Consider the following 17,377-nt stretch of genomic DNA (forward strand, 5'->3'; position numbering starts at 1 on the left):
ACACGATCCAGTTATTTTCTTACCGTCTCCCACATGGTCTAATCCCTGTCCATGGGGGAAGCCGTGGTGGGATGACATGAGGTTGTTGTGACAGTAGGGGGTGCTATTACCACCTGGACAAACACAGAGGATAAGAAATAATACATTATTACAGGCTTTCGAACACAGCCATACTGACTCCTGAGGGACCGGAGCATCACGAAGAGGTTTCTTCTGTTTTTTTTCTCAATTCACCAGAGTCGGAGGAATGGAGAAAATACTAATTGAGATAGAGCCCGTCTTTGGTTATAATGAGGGTAAGGTCAAGAAGTGTTTCACGTGACGCAGGACTGTTGACTCACCGTCGGAGGACTGATTCATGCTGCGGTGTCCCATCATGCTGTGCAGTGGGGGAGCCAGAGGGGGTCTCATGTACTGGTCCATTGGGTTGACACCGGAGTTAGGATTGATTCTGGGGTTAGGGGTCATTGGGTTATACATGTTCCTGCAGTCCTGAGGATGGCCATTGTGGAGCGGAGCATGCAGGGATGACACTTCACTGTAGGGAGACCTTCCTGAAGAAGCAAGGCTAGACATACAGACAGACATTGACGGAGAGACATACAGAGAGACATTCAGACAGACATGCAAAAAGACAGAAATACAGACAGAGAGGCATCCAGAGGGACACAGACATACATAGAAAGCAACATACCCATACAGACATTCAGTACAAAGAAACCAAGATAACAACTTCTTAGTCACTCCGATGTAAGGGTGAGCCAAGCTAAAGTATGGCTGGTATGTTCTCTAAGTCAGTATTCTTCGATTCTGGTCCTTCTAGCCTAACACTAACCCACCTGATTCATGGTTGTGATCATATGTTGATTGGTTTAATCAGGTGTGTTTAGTGCTGGGCTAGGACAAAAGCCTGCACACAAGGATTAAAGAACAGTGATCTAAACCAGTGTTTCCCAAACTCGGTCCCGGGGCACCCCCTGGGTGAAGGCTTTGGTTTGTGCCCTAACACTACACAGCTAATTCATTTTTTTTGGTAAGATTAACAATACAAAACATACACGTACAAACGACAACATACAGACAGACGCACACAAACATCCACAACATCCCCTCTGCCCAGACCCACCTGCTCACACCCTCATCTCCAGCGCCCGCATCACTCTCCGCCACATGGCCTTAAACTGCACCATTTTGTTTCTCTCCATTGCACACACACTTCCAACATTTAGATAATAAAGCATTGACCTTTCCATTGTGTTAACGAAGGAGGATTAGTTGATTTCCAGTTTTTAAGTATACGTTTTTTCAAGATGATTGATGAGAAAAGTATCGTCCAACCCATCGGGTATCTCACTATGAACCCCCATATGCCATGTCTTGAAATATGCAGACAGATTAATTAAAACTACATTTACATTTTAATACTTATGACAGCCAACCTTCTAAACCCACCCATAACTTTTGGACTTCATAGCATTCCCATTAGTTTATACTGGATTAAAACCTCTACTGGATCAGTGGGTCCCCCTGTGGGACGGTTGAGCTAACGTAGGCTAATGTGATTAGCATGAGGTTTGTAAGTAACAAGGTAATTTCCCAGGACATAGACATATCTGATATTGGCAGAAAGCTTAAATTCTTGTTAATCTAACTGCACTGTCCAATTTACAGTAGCTATTACAGTGAAATAATACCATGCTATTGTTTCAGGAGAATGAACAGTTATGAACTTGAAAATGTATTAATAAACCAATTAGGCACATTTGGGCAGTCTTGATACAACAGTTTGAACAGGAATGCAATGGTTCATTGGACCAGTCTGAAACGTTGCACTGCTGCCATCTAGTGGACATAATCCAAATTGTGCCTGGGCTGACATAATATATTATGGCCTTCCTCTTGCATTTTAAAGATGGTACAAAATAACGCATGTATTTTTATTATCTTTTACCACCTCTAATGTGTTATTCTCCTACATTAATTGAACAAACTTCAAAGTATTTCCTTACAAATGGTATCAAGAATTTGCATATCCTTGCTTCAGGTCCTGAGCTACAGGCAGTTAGATTTGGCTATGTCATTTTAGGCGAAAATTGAAAAAAAGGGCCGGAACCTTAAGAGGTTTTAAGAGTACATTTTAGTTAACTGTAATTTTGTTAGTTATGTTCCAACATTCCCTCCATCTTGTGCCAATATCAGTTATTTTTAAGTCTTGGTTCCAATAGTTTCTATATTTTTCTAAGAGACTGTCAGTTGGATATGCATTCTTTAAGGTTTTGTATATTTTCCCTATCATATTGAACATCCTTCTCTGACTCAAATAGGATTCCCTCAATTTTGCTCTGATGTCCAAAAAATGTCAAATAGAAACCTTTTAAGTTGCATGTATGAAAATACATTAATCAGAAAAAGTTAATGCTCTTAGCTTTATCCTTTGGTACCTTTGTGGAAACCTGAATACCTGTCGTTATTTGGCATGATTAATGATGATGCTCATCCCCAGAATATTTTCACCTATCTTCAATATGTACCCATCGTTCCTCTTTAGTGCATTTAACTACATTGCCTTCAGAAAGTATTCACACCCCTTGACTTTTCCAGATTTTGTTGTATTACAGCCTGAATTTAAAAGGGACTCAATTCAAAATATCCACTAATGTCAAAGTGGAATAATGCTTTTCAATTTGTTTTACAATTTAATAAAAAATGAAAAGCTGAAATGTCTTGAGTCAATAAGTATTTAACCCCTCTGTTAAGGCAAGCTTATTAAGTTCAGGAGTAAGATATGCTTAACAAGTCACATAATAAGTTGCATGGACTCACCCGGTGTGCAAGAATAGTGTTTAACATGACTACCTCATCTCCGTATTCCACACACAAAAATCTGTAAGGTCGAGCAGTGAATTTCAAACACAGATTCAACCATAAAGACCAGGGACGTTTCCCAATGCCTCGCAAAGAAGGGCACCTATTGGTAGATAGGTCAAAATGAATATCTCTTTGAGCATGGTGAAGTTGTTAATTACACTTTGGATGGAGTATCACTTCACCCAGTCACTACAAAGATACAGGTGTCCTTCCTAACTAAGTTTCTAGAGAGGAAGGAGACCGCTCAGGAATTTCACCATGACTTTAAAACAGTTAGAGTTTAATGGCTGTAATAGGAGAAAAATGAGGATGGATCAACAACACTGTAGTTACTCCACAATACTAACCTAATTGACAGAGTGAAAAGAAGGAAGCTTGTATAGAATAAAATACTGTATTCCAAAACATGCATCCTGTTTGCAACAAGGCACTGAAGTAATACTGCAAAAATTTGGCAAAGCAATTCACTTTTGGTCCTGAATACCAGTGTTGGAAAATGTAACCAATTGTCATACTTGAGTAACAGTAAAGATACCTGAATAGAAAATGACTCCAGTAAAAGTAACCCAGAAAAATACTACTTCAGTAAAAGTTAAAATATTTGGTTTTAAATATACTTAGGTATCAAAAGTAAATGGAATTGCTAAAATATACTACCAACAGTTTCAAAAGTAAAAGTATAAATCATTTCAAAATCCTTATATTAAGTCTATTGATGCACCCGTGCGTCAATCTAAGTAACATAATAAAAAAATCCCCATAGAAATCTGTCAGTTTAAGATGGAGATATCAGGTTTTTTGCATGGGCTGTGTCTCAATCGACCGCATCTGCGGCGGAAGGTGGCAGAGCTACAGTGGTGTTTTGTTAGACCATGAGACATACCGAAAATTGGTCTTCTCACGAAAACATCTGCAGCGTCTGAACGGTTTGGCCTACAAACTATTAATAAAGGGTTAAATATGTGTCAAATATTATATATATTTCCAGAGCTTTCTAATATCTCCTAGATATAGGACAGACACTTCAAAACCTTAATTGTGATTAATTAGTTTTACTGTCTCTGTTGCCATTTATGAATGTGTTATTCAATGATTTCTATGGGGTACAGTAGCAGTAAAAGCCAAATTCAATATTTTATCAAATAATATTTGACAATTTTTTTATATACCTAAAGGACTCCTAAAATTCCAAATGAAATGGCTAAATGATCCATGGTATGACCATCTTAAAATAATTGCATATGTTAGCTTAGTACCTACTACCATACCCCGTCCAAAGGTACTTACATTTTTTGTCTTGCCCACTCATCCTCTGAATGGCACACATGCACAATCCATGTCTCAAGGCTTAAAAATCCTCCTTTAACCTGTCTCCTCCCCTTCATCTACACTGATTTGAAGATGATATAACAAGTGACATCAATAAGGGATCATAGCTTTCACCTGGATTCACCTGGTAAGTCTGTCATGGAAAGAGAAGGTGTTCTTAATGTTTTGTATACTCAGTGTATGTAAGTAAAAGCCCTGGGAGGCGAGTTGATACAATTCCAAGTCTGGAAGGTTAAAACCACCCTCAGTCTTAGGAAGATGTCAGACTTTGCTTTTCATTCTATGAGTTTTATTTGCCCATATGAAGTATGTTATGATATATATACTTTTTGAAAGAATGTCTTCAGTGAGCTAACTGGTATTACAGAGAATAAATCTAAAGACTTTGGGAGCCATGCCATTCTGAAGAGGTTTATTCACGCTTTCATTTTGTTGAGTAATGGGATAAAGTTATCTTTATTTATACAACGGGTGAGTCTAATTCTGGATGCTGGTTGGTCAAAACCGCATTCCAGCCGGTGTCTATTGCACAAGTTACCACCGGCTAAAGCTATGATGTTGAAATGCTCCATCTGACAGCGCAATCCACTGTCTCATTTGCCCAGCCAGACAATTTATAAATTTGATCTACACTGTAAAAAGCATCTAGATATTATCTCCCATTTCCTTTAGATTAGCAATTCGTTTTCAGTAGCGAACATTTGTATAAACCTGGCTGGCTGTCTCTCTGACATTTGCAACATTGTTTCAGTATTGAAATTCGATCTCCAGCTGTCCCACCAAAAGACCAGCCGGCTTGGGTAGCAACCATAGATTTGTGTCAGGACTGTATCTTGTGGAAGGCTGATATTGTATGAATTAATTCTTTAACATAATTCTTATTTGAATATGTTGGTAACCCGTTGTATAAAAATGATAATGCCCTCAAATGATAATGCCAATATATCCCTCAAGGATATATTGGCACGTTTTGACTTTGTCTCGAGCCTAACAAAACCCGTGCCAATATATCCCCCAATGAACAGCCTTTTTGGCCATTATCACTTAAATGTTTGTTGTTTGTTGTCACTTATTAAGCATCCTAAGTATTTGATATTTTTTGTGGTCCACTTAAAGAATTGTTGTAGATAATGAGTTATTATTTTTCCTATTGCCATTATGTCCTGGGTTTTTTTCACGTTCATTTAATATCCTGATATTTTAGAGTACTCTGAAAATATTTTTAGCAAGGGGGGCATTGAGTTTCAATACCTTTAGTTTATTTTCATGTTTACCAATACTGATACCTGTTACATTTGGGTCATGTCTAATTATTTCCGTAAACGGTGTAATTGCCAGTGCAAACTAAACAGCTGATTCAAATGACCATCTCATCATCAATCTTTGATTATATAAATCTGCTGTATAGTGCTGGGGCAAAAACCAAAATGTGCACCGAGTTTGGGAAACCCATGAATTCTGAGGTGTTGTGACGTTTCCCACTCCCCACCAGATGGTGATGTACTCCAATTCACAGTAATGTTGTTATAGCTGTAGCTAATAGCTACCCAGATGGGGGTTTCCCTTCTCAGCTGAACAGACTAGGGAAGCCTAGCTGGAACGTTCCAAATACATTTCAATGTGTTCTTTACTCCCTTTTCTCTCTCACTCTCTTTCTGGATTCAGAACTTTTCTCCACTCACACACACACACACACACACACACACTTTCTCACTCACGCTCCCCCTCTGTCTTTCTTTCTCTCTCCCTATATTCCTCTCCTGCAGAGCAGACTTCATTCATCCCTGTACCTTCTAAGTCTCCCTTTCAGCTCTCTAATTCTTTCTCCGCACTGTGTATTCCTCCTCCTCCTCCCGCTTTCTCTCCCCCTTTCTCGCTCCCTCTTTCTTACTCTCGATTTCTGGTAGAAGTAAATTAAGCTTTTCTTTCACGCTTTCTCTCTCTCTCCACCTCCCTCTGATTTTTCTCCCTCTGTTTCTCTCTGCCTCCCTGTCCCCTTTTTCTCTCTCCTTCTCACATCTTACTCTCTCTTTTCTCTCACTCTCTCTCCCTCCCTTACTTTCTCTCCCTCTATCCCTCTCTTCCTCTTACCCGCTATCAAGAGTAACCTGAGCAGGGAACGGTAGGGTGGGAGGGAGGGCAGTCATGCAGAGCTCAGCGGGGCCTGGCCGGCCTGTAATTAGCAGCTGAGAGAGAGCGAGAGAGAGGCTCTCTATCTCCAAAACAATTGCAGCTTAGGCTTTTAGCTACTCAGAGAATGCCGTCTGTCTGTGAGTAGAATAAAGAGATTTGAGCCCCTGGACTAGACGAGTCGTCAGATTGTTTTACAGTACGTATGGAGGAACGAGAGTGAATCATTCATATCTGTCTGTTTGTTGGTGTCTTTACAGTCTCTTGTGTGATACATGTTACAATAACATAATATCACAGTAAGAAGCTGGCCAGTGCACCAGATTTGATTTAAAGTTCAGGGATTATGATAGAAAAGTGTTGATAGTTTTAGGTTAGACTGGTTAGACTAAGGACAAGGAGGAGGAGTGGTTGTTGTTGTTGTTGTTGTTGATGGGGTTGTTGTGTTGTCTTACCCTCTGGATGGGATAGACAGGACAATTATTGACTTCATTCATTAACTTTTTGTTTTTATTTGGCGTTTTGTCTTGTATGCTTGTTCTTATTTTCTGTCTTTTGATTCTCTGTTTATGCATTTTTTTTGTATACACACCAAAATCAAAAGTTGGTCACAAAATATATCTTACCCTCTGGCCGGCTGGTTGGGTGTAGACTCATAATGATACAGCCCCTGATGTGGCTGCATGTCCACTGGCATTGGGGCTCTGTCCTCTGCTCAGTATTCTGTTCTGTGACGGAACAGGACAGCCAGCCAGCAGCCTTACGCCCTGAGGGAGCGACAACGAGAACCACCGTTAGGAGACGTAAACACAATAATAACTTTTAGAACTTAGAACCACCGTTAGGGAACACAATGACAGAAAACAAACATTTGAACTTAGAACCTAGAACTATAACCACCGGGGGGATCCGCAGCCATCTAACGACTTCTTGAAATGTGTCTTAGGCTAACGATAGCATTGTTTTGGAAAACACATGCTGAACTGAAATATGAATGAGTAGACACACACACACACACACACCATTGTACTTTTTATTCACAATCACCCTGTCATAGACACACTCTCTTGTAGACACATGCTGAATCACAAACACACTTGTCTTGCCTGTACACGAGGCACAGAGTGTCTAAATGAGCTTTTTCTGATGCCACCCAAAGTGTTCGCGTGGTAATGAAGTCCTGTGATCCTACTGTTGACATGCCTGGACAGGCTATGAGAGATTAGCCTGTCTTTAGGGACACAAACAATGATTTACTGCATTAAGCTCTCGCCACACTGCCAATCTCTCTCTGTCTGTCTCCAAACCGAAGACACAGGCCAAAAGAGACATGCTGCAGTATACAGAGCCATTGGACTGTCTCTGTGTCCCCAAACTGAAGAGGAATGCCACAATGGAGCCTTACCAGAAATCAAGGGATCAACAGGCATGATTTGGGCACTGTGCACGTGCGTGTGTGTAGAATTCTATGTGGGCAATTAGCCTCAGAAAGCTAGTGAGCACCTGCTCATTACAACCACCCACATCACTCCAGGTACTATTACTATTATTGCTGTAGGCTCTGGTAGGAACTTAACACAGCAATTAGTACAACATATTACAGTACACACAGAGTAGACATCAAACACAGTCAGCCAACAGAGAACTTCAGGACATGAGGAACTGCAATCTATCATAAGACAGCCCATTATCAGCCTAAAAAATGTATCCTGTTACGTTTTTGCAAAAAAGTTAGGTATCAACTGATTGATGCTTATGTCAACTAGCCATGCTCCCAGCAAGCTTTGCGGTGCGAATGGTAAAAGATGAGCATCAACCAATTGACGCTTATGTCAATAGATTGCAGTCAATGGGAAAAGATGAGTGTCACAGGGTTGAAGCTTATTATCAATATATTTGCAGTCAATGGGAAAGGATGAGTGTCAGTCTATTGACGCTTATGTCAATACATTGTTCTGGGGGAGACGCTTTAGACCCAAACTGTTACAGACCTATATCCATCCTGCCCTGTCTTTCTAAAGTCTTCGAAAACCAAGTGAATAAACAGATCACCGACCATTTCGAATCCCACGTACCTTCTCCGCTGTGCAATCCAGTTTCCGAGCTAGCCACAGATGCACCTCAGCCATGCTTAAGGTCCTAAACGATATCATAACCGCCATGATAAAAGACAGTACTGTGCAGCCGTCTTCATCGACCTGGCCAAGGCTTTCGACTCCGTCAATCACCGTATTCTTATTGGCAGACATATCAGCCTTGGTTTCTCTAATGACTGCCTCGCCTGGTTCACTAACTACTTTTCAGATAGAGTTCAGTGTCTCAAATCGGAGGGCCTGTTGTCCGGACCTCTGGCAGTCTCTATGGGGGTGCCACAGGGTTTAATTCTGAACATTCAACATCTGGCCCTTCTTTGGACACTGTGTAAGCAAACCTCCAAACAAGCTTTTTCACCATACAACACTCCTTCCGTGGCCTCCAACTGCTCATAAATGCTAGTAAATTTAAATGCATGCTCTTCAACCGATCGCTGCCCACACCCGCCCGCCCGACCAGCATCACTACTCTGGACGGTTCTGACTTAGAATATGTGGACAACTATAAATATCTAGGTGTCTGGCTAGACTGTAAACTCTCCTTCCAGACTCATATTAAGCATCTCCAATCCAAAATGAAATCTAGAATCGGCTTCCTATTTTGCAACAAAGCCTCCTTCACTCTGCCAAATACACCTTCATAAAACTGACTATCCTACCGATCCTTGACTTCGGGGATGTCATTTACAAAATAGCCTCCAACACTCTACTCAGCAAATTGGAGGCAGTCTATCACAGTGTCATCCGTTTTGTCACCAAAGCCCCATATACCTCCCACCACTGCGACCTGTGCTCTCATTGGCTGGTCCTCGCTACATATTCGTCACCAAACCCACTGGCTCCAGGTCATCTATAAGTCTTTGCTAGGTAAAGCCCCGCCATATCTCAGCTCATTGGTCACCATAGTTACACCCACCCATAGCACGCGCTCCAGCAGATATACAATGATCCCAAACACACTGCCCGGGCAACAAAGGAGTGGCTTCGTAAGAAGCATTTCAAGGTCCTGGAGTGGCCTAGCCAGTCTCCAGATCTCAACCCCATAGAAAATCTTTGGAAGAAGTTGAAAGTCCGTGTTGCCCAGCAACAGCCCCAAAACATCACTGCTCTAGAGGAGATCTGAATGGAGGAATTGGCCAAAATACCAGCAACAGTGTGTGAAAACCTTGTGAAGACTTACAGAAAACGTTTGACCTCTGTCATTGCCAAAAAAGGGTATGTAAAAAAGTATTGAGATAAACTTGTGTTATTGACCAAATACTTATTTTCCACCATAATATGCAAATAAATTCATAGAAAATCCTACAATGTGATTTTCTGGATTTTTTTCCCCCTCATTTTGTCTGTCATAGTTGAAGTGTACCTATGATGAAAAGTACAGGCCTCGCTCACCTTTTTAAGTGGGAGAACTTGCACAATTGTTGGCTGACTAAATACTTTTTTGCCCCACTGTATTTCACTGGCAGCATACCGATCGCTGCAGCTGTACACAGCCCATCTGTAAATAGCTCATCCATCCAACCAACTACCTACCTCATCCCCATATTTGTTTTTGTTCTTCTGCTCTTTTGCACACCGGTATTTCTACTTGCACATCCTCATCTGCACATCTATCACTCCAGTCTCTCTCCCTCCCCACCTTCTTTCACACCCTCCACCCTCTCGCCCTCTCTCCCCCTCCTCTCTTTCCCTCCCTCTCTCTCTTCTACTCTTTCTCCCACTTATCTCCCCTCTCTCTCTTTCTTCCCTTCTTCACCCTGTCTCTCTCAAGAGCTTTGTCCAAATACTGATGGACAATCTGAACAAGACCTTAAGAACAGTTTGCAGTTCCCCCATGCACAGGTGGATGTCCTGAAAGAGACTTTCAGCAAGATGACAGCAAACTGTAAGTCCACACGAGAGGACATCAGCCCTGTCTGTGAGTCATTATTAACAATGACTTGGAAAACAGACTGTCTAGAGGGACAATCCAGGAGGAATAACATTGTTGTGGATGGCATACCAGAGTCTTCACATGAGAACTGGGCCAAGTCTGAGGAGAAATTAAGAAAAATGATCACTGAAAAGCTGCAGATGGATCATAAGAAGATTGAGGTGAAGTGCACCCACAGGTCTGTAAAACCTGCAACCAGCCCAAGTAACAGACCCAGGACGATAGTGGTCAAATTCCTGAGGTTTAGAACAAGATGGCTGTTCTGGAGAGAGCCAAGAACTTGAGAGGAACCAACATGTTCCTTCTTAACGAGCACTACTCAGGAGATGTGCGCCAGAGGCAGAAAGAACTTATCCCAGCCGTGAAAGCTGCCAGAGAGCTTGGGGACATTGCTTACATTCCCTACCATGGGCTCATTGTCCACTCTCCCTCCCAAAAGACTGGGAGGAGTGAGAGAGCTCAGCTTCCAGGTCAGTAGCTTAAGCACAACATCACACACGTACACCAACTGTCACTCGCAAGTGCCTGATTGACTGACTCTATTAGGCAAACCACGTTCTTGTCATGATTTGTGTGTTTTCTTTCTTCTTATTATGTCCGTCTTCGATGAGCTACCTAGGAAAGGCCTAAAAATAGATCATATTACATCAATAACGTGCTAACATTGGATGACATTCATATATTGGCCATCTTTGAAACTGTCTAAGATCCATTCCTTTAATGATAAAGCAGTAGCAATACAAGGATATCACAACTACAGAAGAGACAGGGATGCCTATGGGGGAGGTGTGTTGCTTTATATGTTCATAGCCATATTCCTATAAATCTTAGAGAGGACCCCATGACAAATGTCTAATGTTGTTGAAGTGTTGTGGTTACAAGTTTACCCGACTCATCAAAAGGTTCTTATTTAGGGATGTTGCAATCAGCCTACCAGAGTATTTACAAATAGTGCAGGACCTACATCCTCCACGTGTGTTGATCACATTTTTACCAATGTATCCATACCCATTGGATATAGTGACCGTAGTGTAATGGTTACATCCAGAAAATCAAAAGTTCCAAAGGCTGGGACTAAGTTGTGAAAAATAGTTGCTGGTCTGATGTCTGTGAGAAGGAACATCTAGAAGCAAAAGGAGTGGCTAATGTCTGGCTGATTAACAAGCCTTGAAGTACTTTAAATAAAAGTATGGGCAGAAAGACGAATTCAACGCCATCTTTCATTGAATTAGAAGGCTCATTCATCACAAAACCTTTTGTTATTGCCACTTATTTTAATATTTCATTGGCAAAGTAATCAAACTCAAAAAACTGTGAGCCATCATATTCATGCATAAAAAAAACAAATAATTAAATAAAAATGTAATTTTGAATTCTGTAAAGTTAGTGTGGCAGAGGTGGAACAATTATTGTTGTCCATCAATAATGAGAAACCACCTGACATTGACAACAGATGGAAAGCTACTGAGGATGGTATTGGACTATATTTCCAGTCCTGTTTGTCATATCTTTAATCTGAGCCTTTGTCCTCAGACATAAATGCATTCCTCTCAGTACCCTAACTACTGTACATGCAGTATGAGGACACCGAGGTCCGAACCTACGTAATAATTTTTTTTTTAAATAAAATATAATACAAATATATATTTTTAATACAATAAAGAAAATTAATTATGGGTCAACATCTGAATATAGCTCAAAGCATTGATCAAAGCTCAGAATGCTTATATTCTTGATTTGCTTGAGTCCCCGGATTTGCCTTTTTAGCAACACATTAACCACTTCTCAAACGGCGCCAAACTACGCCTTCTCGCGGCACAGTCCGAGGGCCTGAGATGTGAAATGAACTACCCCAGGTTGGAGTCGGCTCCAATAAGCAACTAGAGACGCTGATGACTGTGTTTTTGCGAGATGCCGGACAAAAGGCCATTTTAAAACCGTCCTGCGACTTCTGCCATGTCTATAGACATCCCAAACAACCAAAAACCTTCTTTCAGAGAATGAGTGCACAACTGGTGGCTAGCAGTAAAATTGAAGGGCTCTGGCTAGTTTTACTTAGCCAGCTAGGAGGATGAAGTAGGAAGCTAACGTTAAATGGAGCCTACCTCAGCAGGAGCAAAAAATAGGCTACCAAGTTTTTATAATAACTGCTTTACAGAGAGTAGGCTACTGAGACAGACAGTGATGTGGTGAGGCTGAGGCAGGCAGCGATGCATGCAAGAGGAAGCAGAGGAGACAGAGCGAGAGGAAGCAATCAAAGAGAGAGGTTAGTACAGTGGATCCTGAACTTGGGGTCGGGGCCCTAAGAAAACCTGTACTAATCTTATCAAACAAATTAGGAACTTTATAAAAATATGATATGTTTCAATATGAACATCTCAACATGGCCTGTCTTCCATAATGCCCTAGGCCTACATTAAAATGCAATCCAAATGTAATACGTTTTGTTTATATCTGTGGTTGTTTGTCATACAGTGCCTTGCGAAAGTATTCGGCCCCCTTGAACTTTGCGACCTTTTGCCACATTTCAGGCTTCAAACATAAAGATATACAACTGTATTTTTTTGTGAAGAATCAACAACAAGTGGGACACAATCATGAAGTGGAACGACATTTATTGGATATTTCAAACTTTTTTAACAAATCAAAAACTGAAAAATTGGGCGTGCAAAATTATTCAGCCCCCTTAAGTTAATACTTTGTAGCGCCACCTTTTGCTGCGATTACAGCTGTAAGTCGCTCGGGGTATGTCTCTATCAGTTTTGCACATCGAGAGACTGACATTTTTTCCCATTCCTCCTTGCAAAACAGCTCGAGCTCAGTGAGGTTGGATGGAGAGCATTTGTGAACAGCAGTTTTCAGTTCTTTCCACAGATTCTCGATTGGATTCAGGTCTGGACTTTGACTTGGCCATTCTAACACCTGGATATGTTTATTTTTGAACCATTCCATTGTAGATTTTGCTTTATGTTTTGGATCATTGTCTTGTTGGAAGACAAATCTCCGTCCCAGTCTCAGGTCTTTTGCAGACTCCATCAGGTTTTCTTCCAGAATTATCCTGTATTTGGCTCCATCCATCTTCCCATGAATTTTAAGCATCTTCCCTGTCCCTGCTGAAGAAAAGCAGGCCCAAACCATGATGCTGCCACCACCATGTTTGACAGTGGGGATGGTGTGTTCAGCTGTGTTGCTTTTACGCCAAACATAACGTTTTGCATTGTTGCCAAAAAGTTCAATTTTGGTTTCATCTGAACAGAGCACCTTCTTCCACATGTTTGGTGTGTCTCCCAGGTGGCTTGTGGCAAACTTTAAACAACACTTTTTATGGATATCTTTAAGAAATGGCTTTCTTCTTGCCACTCTTCCATAAAGGCCAGATTTGTGCAATATACGACTGATTGTTGTCCTATGGACAGAGTCTCCCACCTCAGCTGTAGATCTCTGCAGTTCATCCAGAGTGATCATGGGCCTCTTGGCTGCATCTCTGATCAGTCTTCTCCTTGTATGAGCTGAAAGTTTAGAGGGACGGCCAGGTCTTGGTAGATTTGCAGTGGTCTGATACTCCTTCCATTTCAATATTATCGCTTGCACAGTGCTCCTTGGGATGTTTAAAGCTTGGGAAATCTTTTTGTATCCAAATACGGCTTTAAACTTCTTCACAACAGTATCTCGGACCTGCCTGGTGTGTTCCTTGTTCTTCATGATGCTCTCTGCGCTTTTAACGGACCTCTGAGACTATCACAATGCAGGTGCATTTATACGGAGACTTGATTACACACAGGTGGATTGTATTTATCATCATTAGTCATTTAGGTCAACATTGGATCATTCAGAGATCCTCACTGAACTTCTGGAGAGAGTTTGCTGCACTGAAAGTAAAGGGGCTGAATAATTTTGCACGCCCAATTTTTCAGTTTTTGAATTTGTTAAAAAAGTTAGAAATATCCAATAATTGTCGTTCCACTTCATGATTGTGTCCCACTTGTTGTTGATTCTTCACAAAAAAATACAGTTTTATATCTTTATGTTTGAAGCCTGAAATGTGGCAAAAGGTCGCAAAGTTCAAGGGGGCCGAATACTTTCGCAAGGCACTGTATCTCGATCAACCTCTAGATTTTTTAGTTTACCCATTAACCACCTTTTTTTTTATCACTACATCACTGATATTAATACAGAATTGTAAATAATATTTGAATAATTCACGTGACTGTCATAATCTGTGTGCTCCATTGATGTCTGTTTGTTCGGAGCTTGATTAGTAATGCCTAGGAATACAAATGTGAACGCTATATAATTTAAGAAAAGAGATATCTATGTAAAGAGTTGATGATTTCATGCAATTCATCATTACAACTGACTGAACAGTCGCTGATGCTACGTATCAGTGTGAATGATTTCCCATATTTCCCCACTTTCAGGGGTATAACATTGCAATTGTATAGCTAATAGGCTATGTGTTTGTAGATAGACTGATGTGAATGAACCTACAGCAGTCAAGGTGATAATGGATGGGGTCGTTTTTTGCTTTTTGCTGTTCTCCAAACAGCATTTTAACGTTTAAAAAAATATATATAAAGGACAATTCCTGGAGACACACCCTTCCAGACCACACTAAAACTCAAACCCTGGGTACAGCCCTGATTCCGCTACCCAAGAATGGTTAAGTGCCCTTTATTGGTTCTAATAGCCGACCAAACAGCTTGCTGCATGCAGGCTCTTAGCAAACTTTTGAAAATAATTGTTTGACCAGATACAATGCTATTTCTCTGTGAACAAATGACATTAAATTGCAAATGAACAACAGACTTTCAGCATCTTTGTAGAGAAGGGCACTCAACATGTACTGGCATTACTGCGCTGACACAAATTACTGATACTTGGCAGAAAGCAATCGATAAAAATAAAATTGTGAGATTGCAGCCTTTGATATTAATGACCATAATCTGTTATTGGAAAAACGTGTGTGTTATGGCTATACATCCTCTACCATATCATGGGTTGAGAGGGTCTTCTTTAATTGAAGCTTATCTAACGTAAAGCATGCAAAGTGTGGTAATCTGTTCTCTATTTTTACTAATGATCTTACCACTAGCCTTAAACAAAGCCTCTGTATCTATGTACACTGATGATTCAACATGATACACAGCAGCAACCACAGCTATTGAAATCACTGCAACCCTAAAACGAAGAGTTGCAGTCAGTTTTGGAATGGGTGGCTAGTAATAAACTAGTCCTGAACTAGAACTAAAAGCATTGCATTTGGTTAAAATAATTCCCTTAGTTCTAGACTACAGCTGAATCTGGTAATGTATGATGTGGCTGTTGATCAAGTTGAGGAAACTAACATTCTTGGTGTTACATTAGATTGTAAATTGTCATGGTCAAGGCATATTGATTCAATTGTTGTAAAGATGGGAAGAGGTCTGTTTGTGATAAAGATGCTCTGCTTTTTTAACACCATATTCGACCAAACAAGTCCTGCAGGCTCTGGTTTTTATCACATCTTGACTATTGCCCGGTTATATGGTCAGGAGCTGCAAATAAGAGCATAGAAAATCTGCTGCTGGCCCAGAACAGAGCAACACATCTTGCCTTTCACTGTAAACAGATGGCTAATATCAACAAGATGCATGCCAGTTTCACATTTGCAGTTTCACGAAAATCTCACTTTCACATGTGGAATTGCAAGTTCACGTTTGACAAACATTAACATTTGAAAATCACAATTCTCACATGCGGAATTGCATTTTAACTTGTGTGTGTGTGTGTGGGGGGGGGGGTGAGATAGCGTTATTCTCATCACATGTGAAAAGTTGGTGTTAACATGTTGCAGTAGCAATGTTTCCACATGTGCATGCAAATCCAGTAATGCCATTTTGTAAAATGGTTACTTAGCCTACCTGAGTATAATAATTAGTGTATCCAAAACAATGATTTCTTATTTCTGAGCCATCCACTCCTATATTACTGTAGTCCTCCACGGTGTTGCATTGATATGCATGTACTTTATACTTAGTGGTACTGCTAGGGAGAGGCATTCGGAGTGTTACTTCTGCAGGCGTGGGCCTCTCTTCTTTGTACATTTGTCCCATGACCGTTGGAAGAAGCCCAGTGAAAAGAAGAGAGAAGTTGTCTATCTTTCCATGTCTCCTTATATTTTTGTATGCTGTTTTCCGGGTTTGTATGCACGGTCACGCTTTCAAAATCCAGAGATAACATGTTTAGCAAAACTGTGTTGAGTTTTCTGGTCATTTTGGTGTATGTGTGATAGCTAGCCTTCCATTTTGTCCTAGCTAGCTATTTTTAGCTTCTGTTATTGTTAGCTGTCCATTTTGTTTTTTGCTACATTTAACACACAGGCCTAAAAGGGATTTTAAATGTATTTGAACATGTGGGAATGTGTTTGCTACTGGAATGAATGTAAACGGATACTTTTATATAATATATACAGCTAACAACAACAATGCAATGTCAAAACAAATTGACATTGAGGTTAAAGCTTTATCAATTCGCCTGATTTTGCACTACTTTGGGCAAAATCAAGACGTCAATATTCTTCCATTTCAGCAAATTCTGCATTTGTTAAATAAAGGTTAAATAAATAAGAAATAAAATGTGTGATTAATTGTGCCTTGATTATGTATTATTATTATTTTTTTTTTACATTTGACAGCCCTACTTTGAATTGAACAGTCAATATTCTGAGATTGAGACAAATTTATAAAAAATATACATTGGGAGAGAAATCCAGTGTCAGCCTTCTTGGTTTAATTGGCTTCTCCCTTGGGAGACTTGGGTTCTAATCCTGCTGGTCACAAAAGCACACATATGAAACTGAGAGTATCACATGTGGAATGTTGGGAAATCGCATGTCTGAGTCATGTGAAAAGCCATGTGAAACTGCACACGTGTCTGAAAACTACATGTATTTTTCATGTTTTATTTTGTAAAGGTATTTAGCATATGTCTACGCCAGAGATCGTGCGTATGACAGGGTGGGGTTATGAATGAAATCTCAATGGTT

General features: G+C 40.5%; 1 protein-coding gene across 1 annotated transcript in view; it reads right to left on the bottom strand.

Annotated features, from left to right (window-relative positions):
* LOC110527695 (GLI family zinc finger 1) overlaps window positions 1-17,377 on the bottom strand; it is a 125,921-nt gene that overhangs the window by 49,530 nt on the left and 59,014 nt on the right. Inside the window, exons 2-4 of the mRNA XM_021609135.3 lie at window positions 6,954-7,094; window positions 342-568; window positions 24-113 (exon numbers count right to left, since the gene is read on the bottom strand). Of these exons, the coding sequence (XP_021464810.3) occupies window positions 24-113; window positions 342-568; window positions 6,954-7,024 (388 nt within the window). The 5' untranslated portion in view covers window positions 7,025-7,094. The remainder of the gene's footprint in view (window positions 1-23; window positions 114-341; window positions 569-6,953; window positions 7,095-17,377) is intronic.

The sequence above is a fragment of the Oncorhynchus mykiss genome, chromosome 7 (assembly GCF_057628025.1).
Source record: "Oncorhynchus mykiss isolate SJ-2025 chromosome 7, ASM5762802v1, whole genome shotgun sequence".
NCBI lineage: Eukaryota > Metazoa > Chordata > Actinopteri > Salmoniformes > Salmonidae > Oncorhynchus > Oncorhynchus mykiss.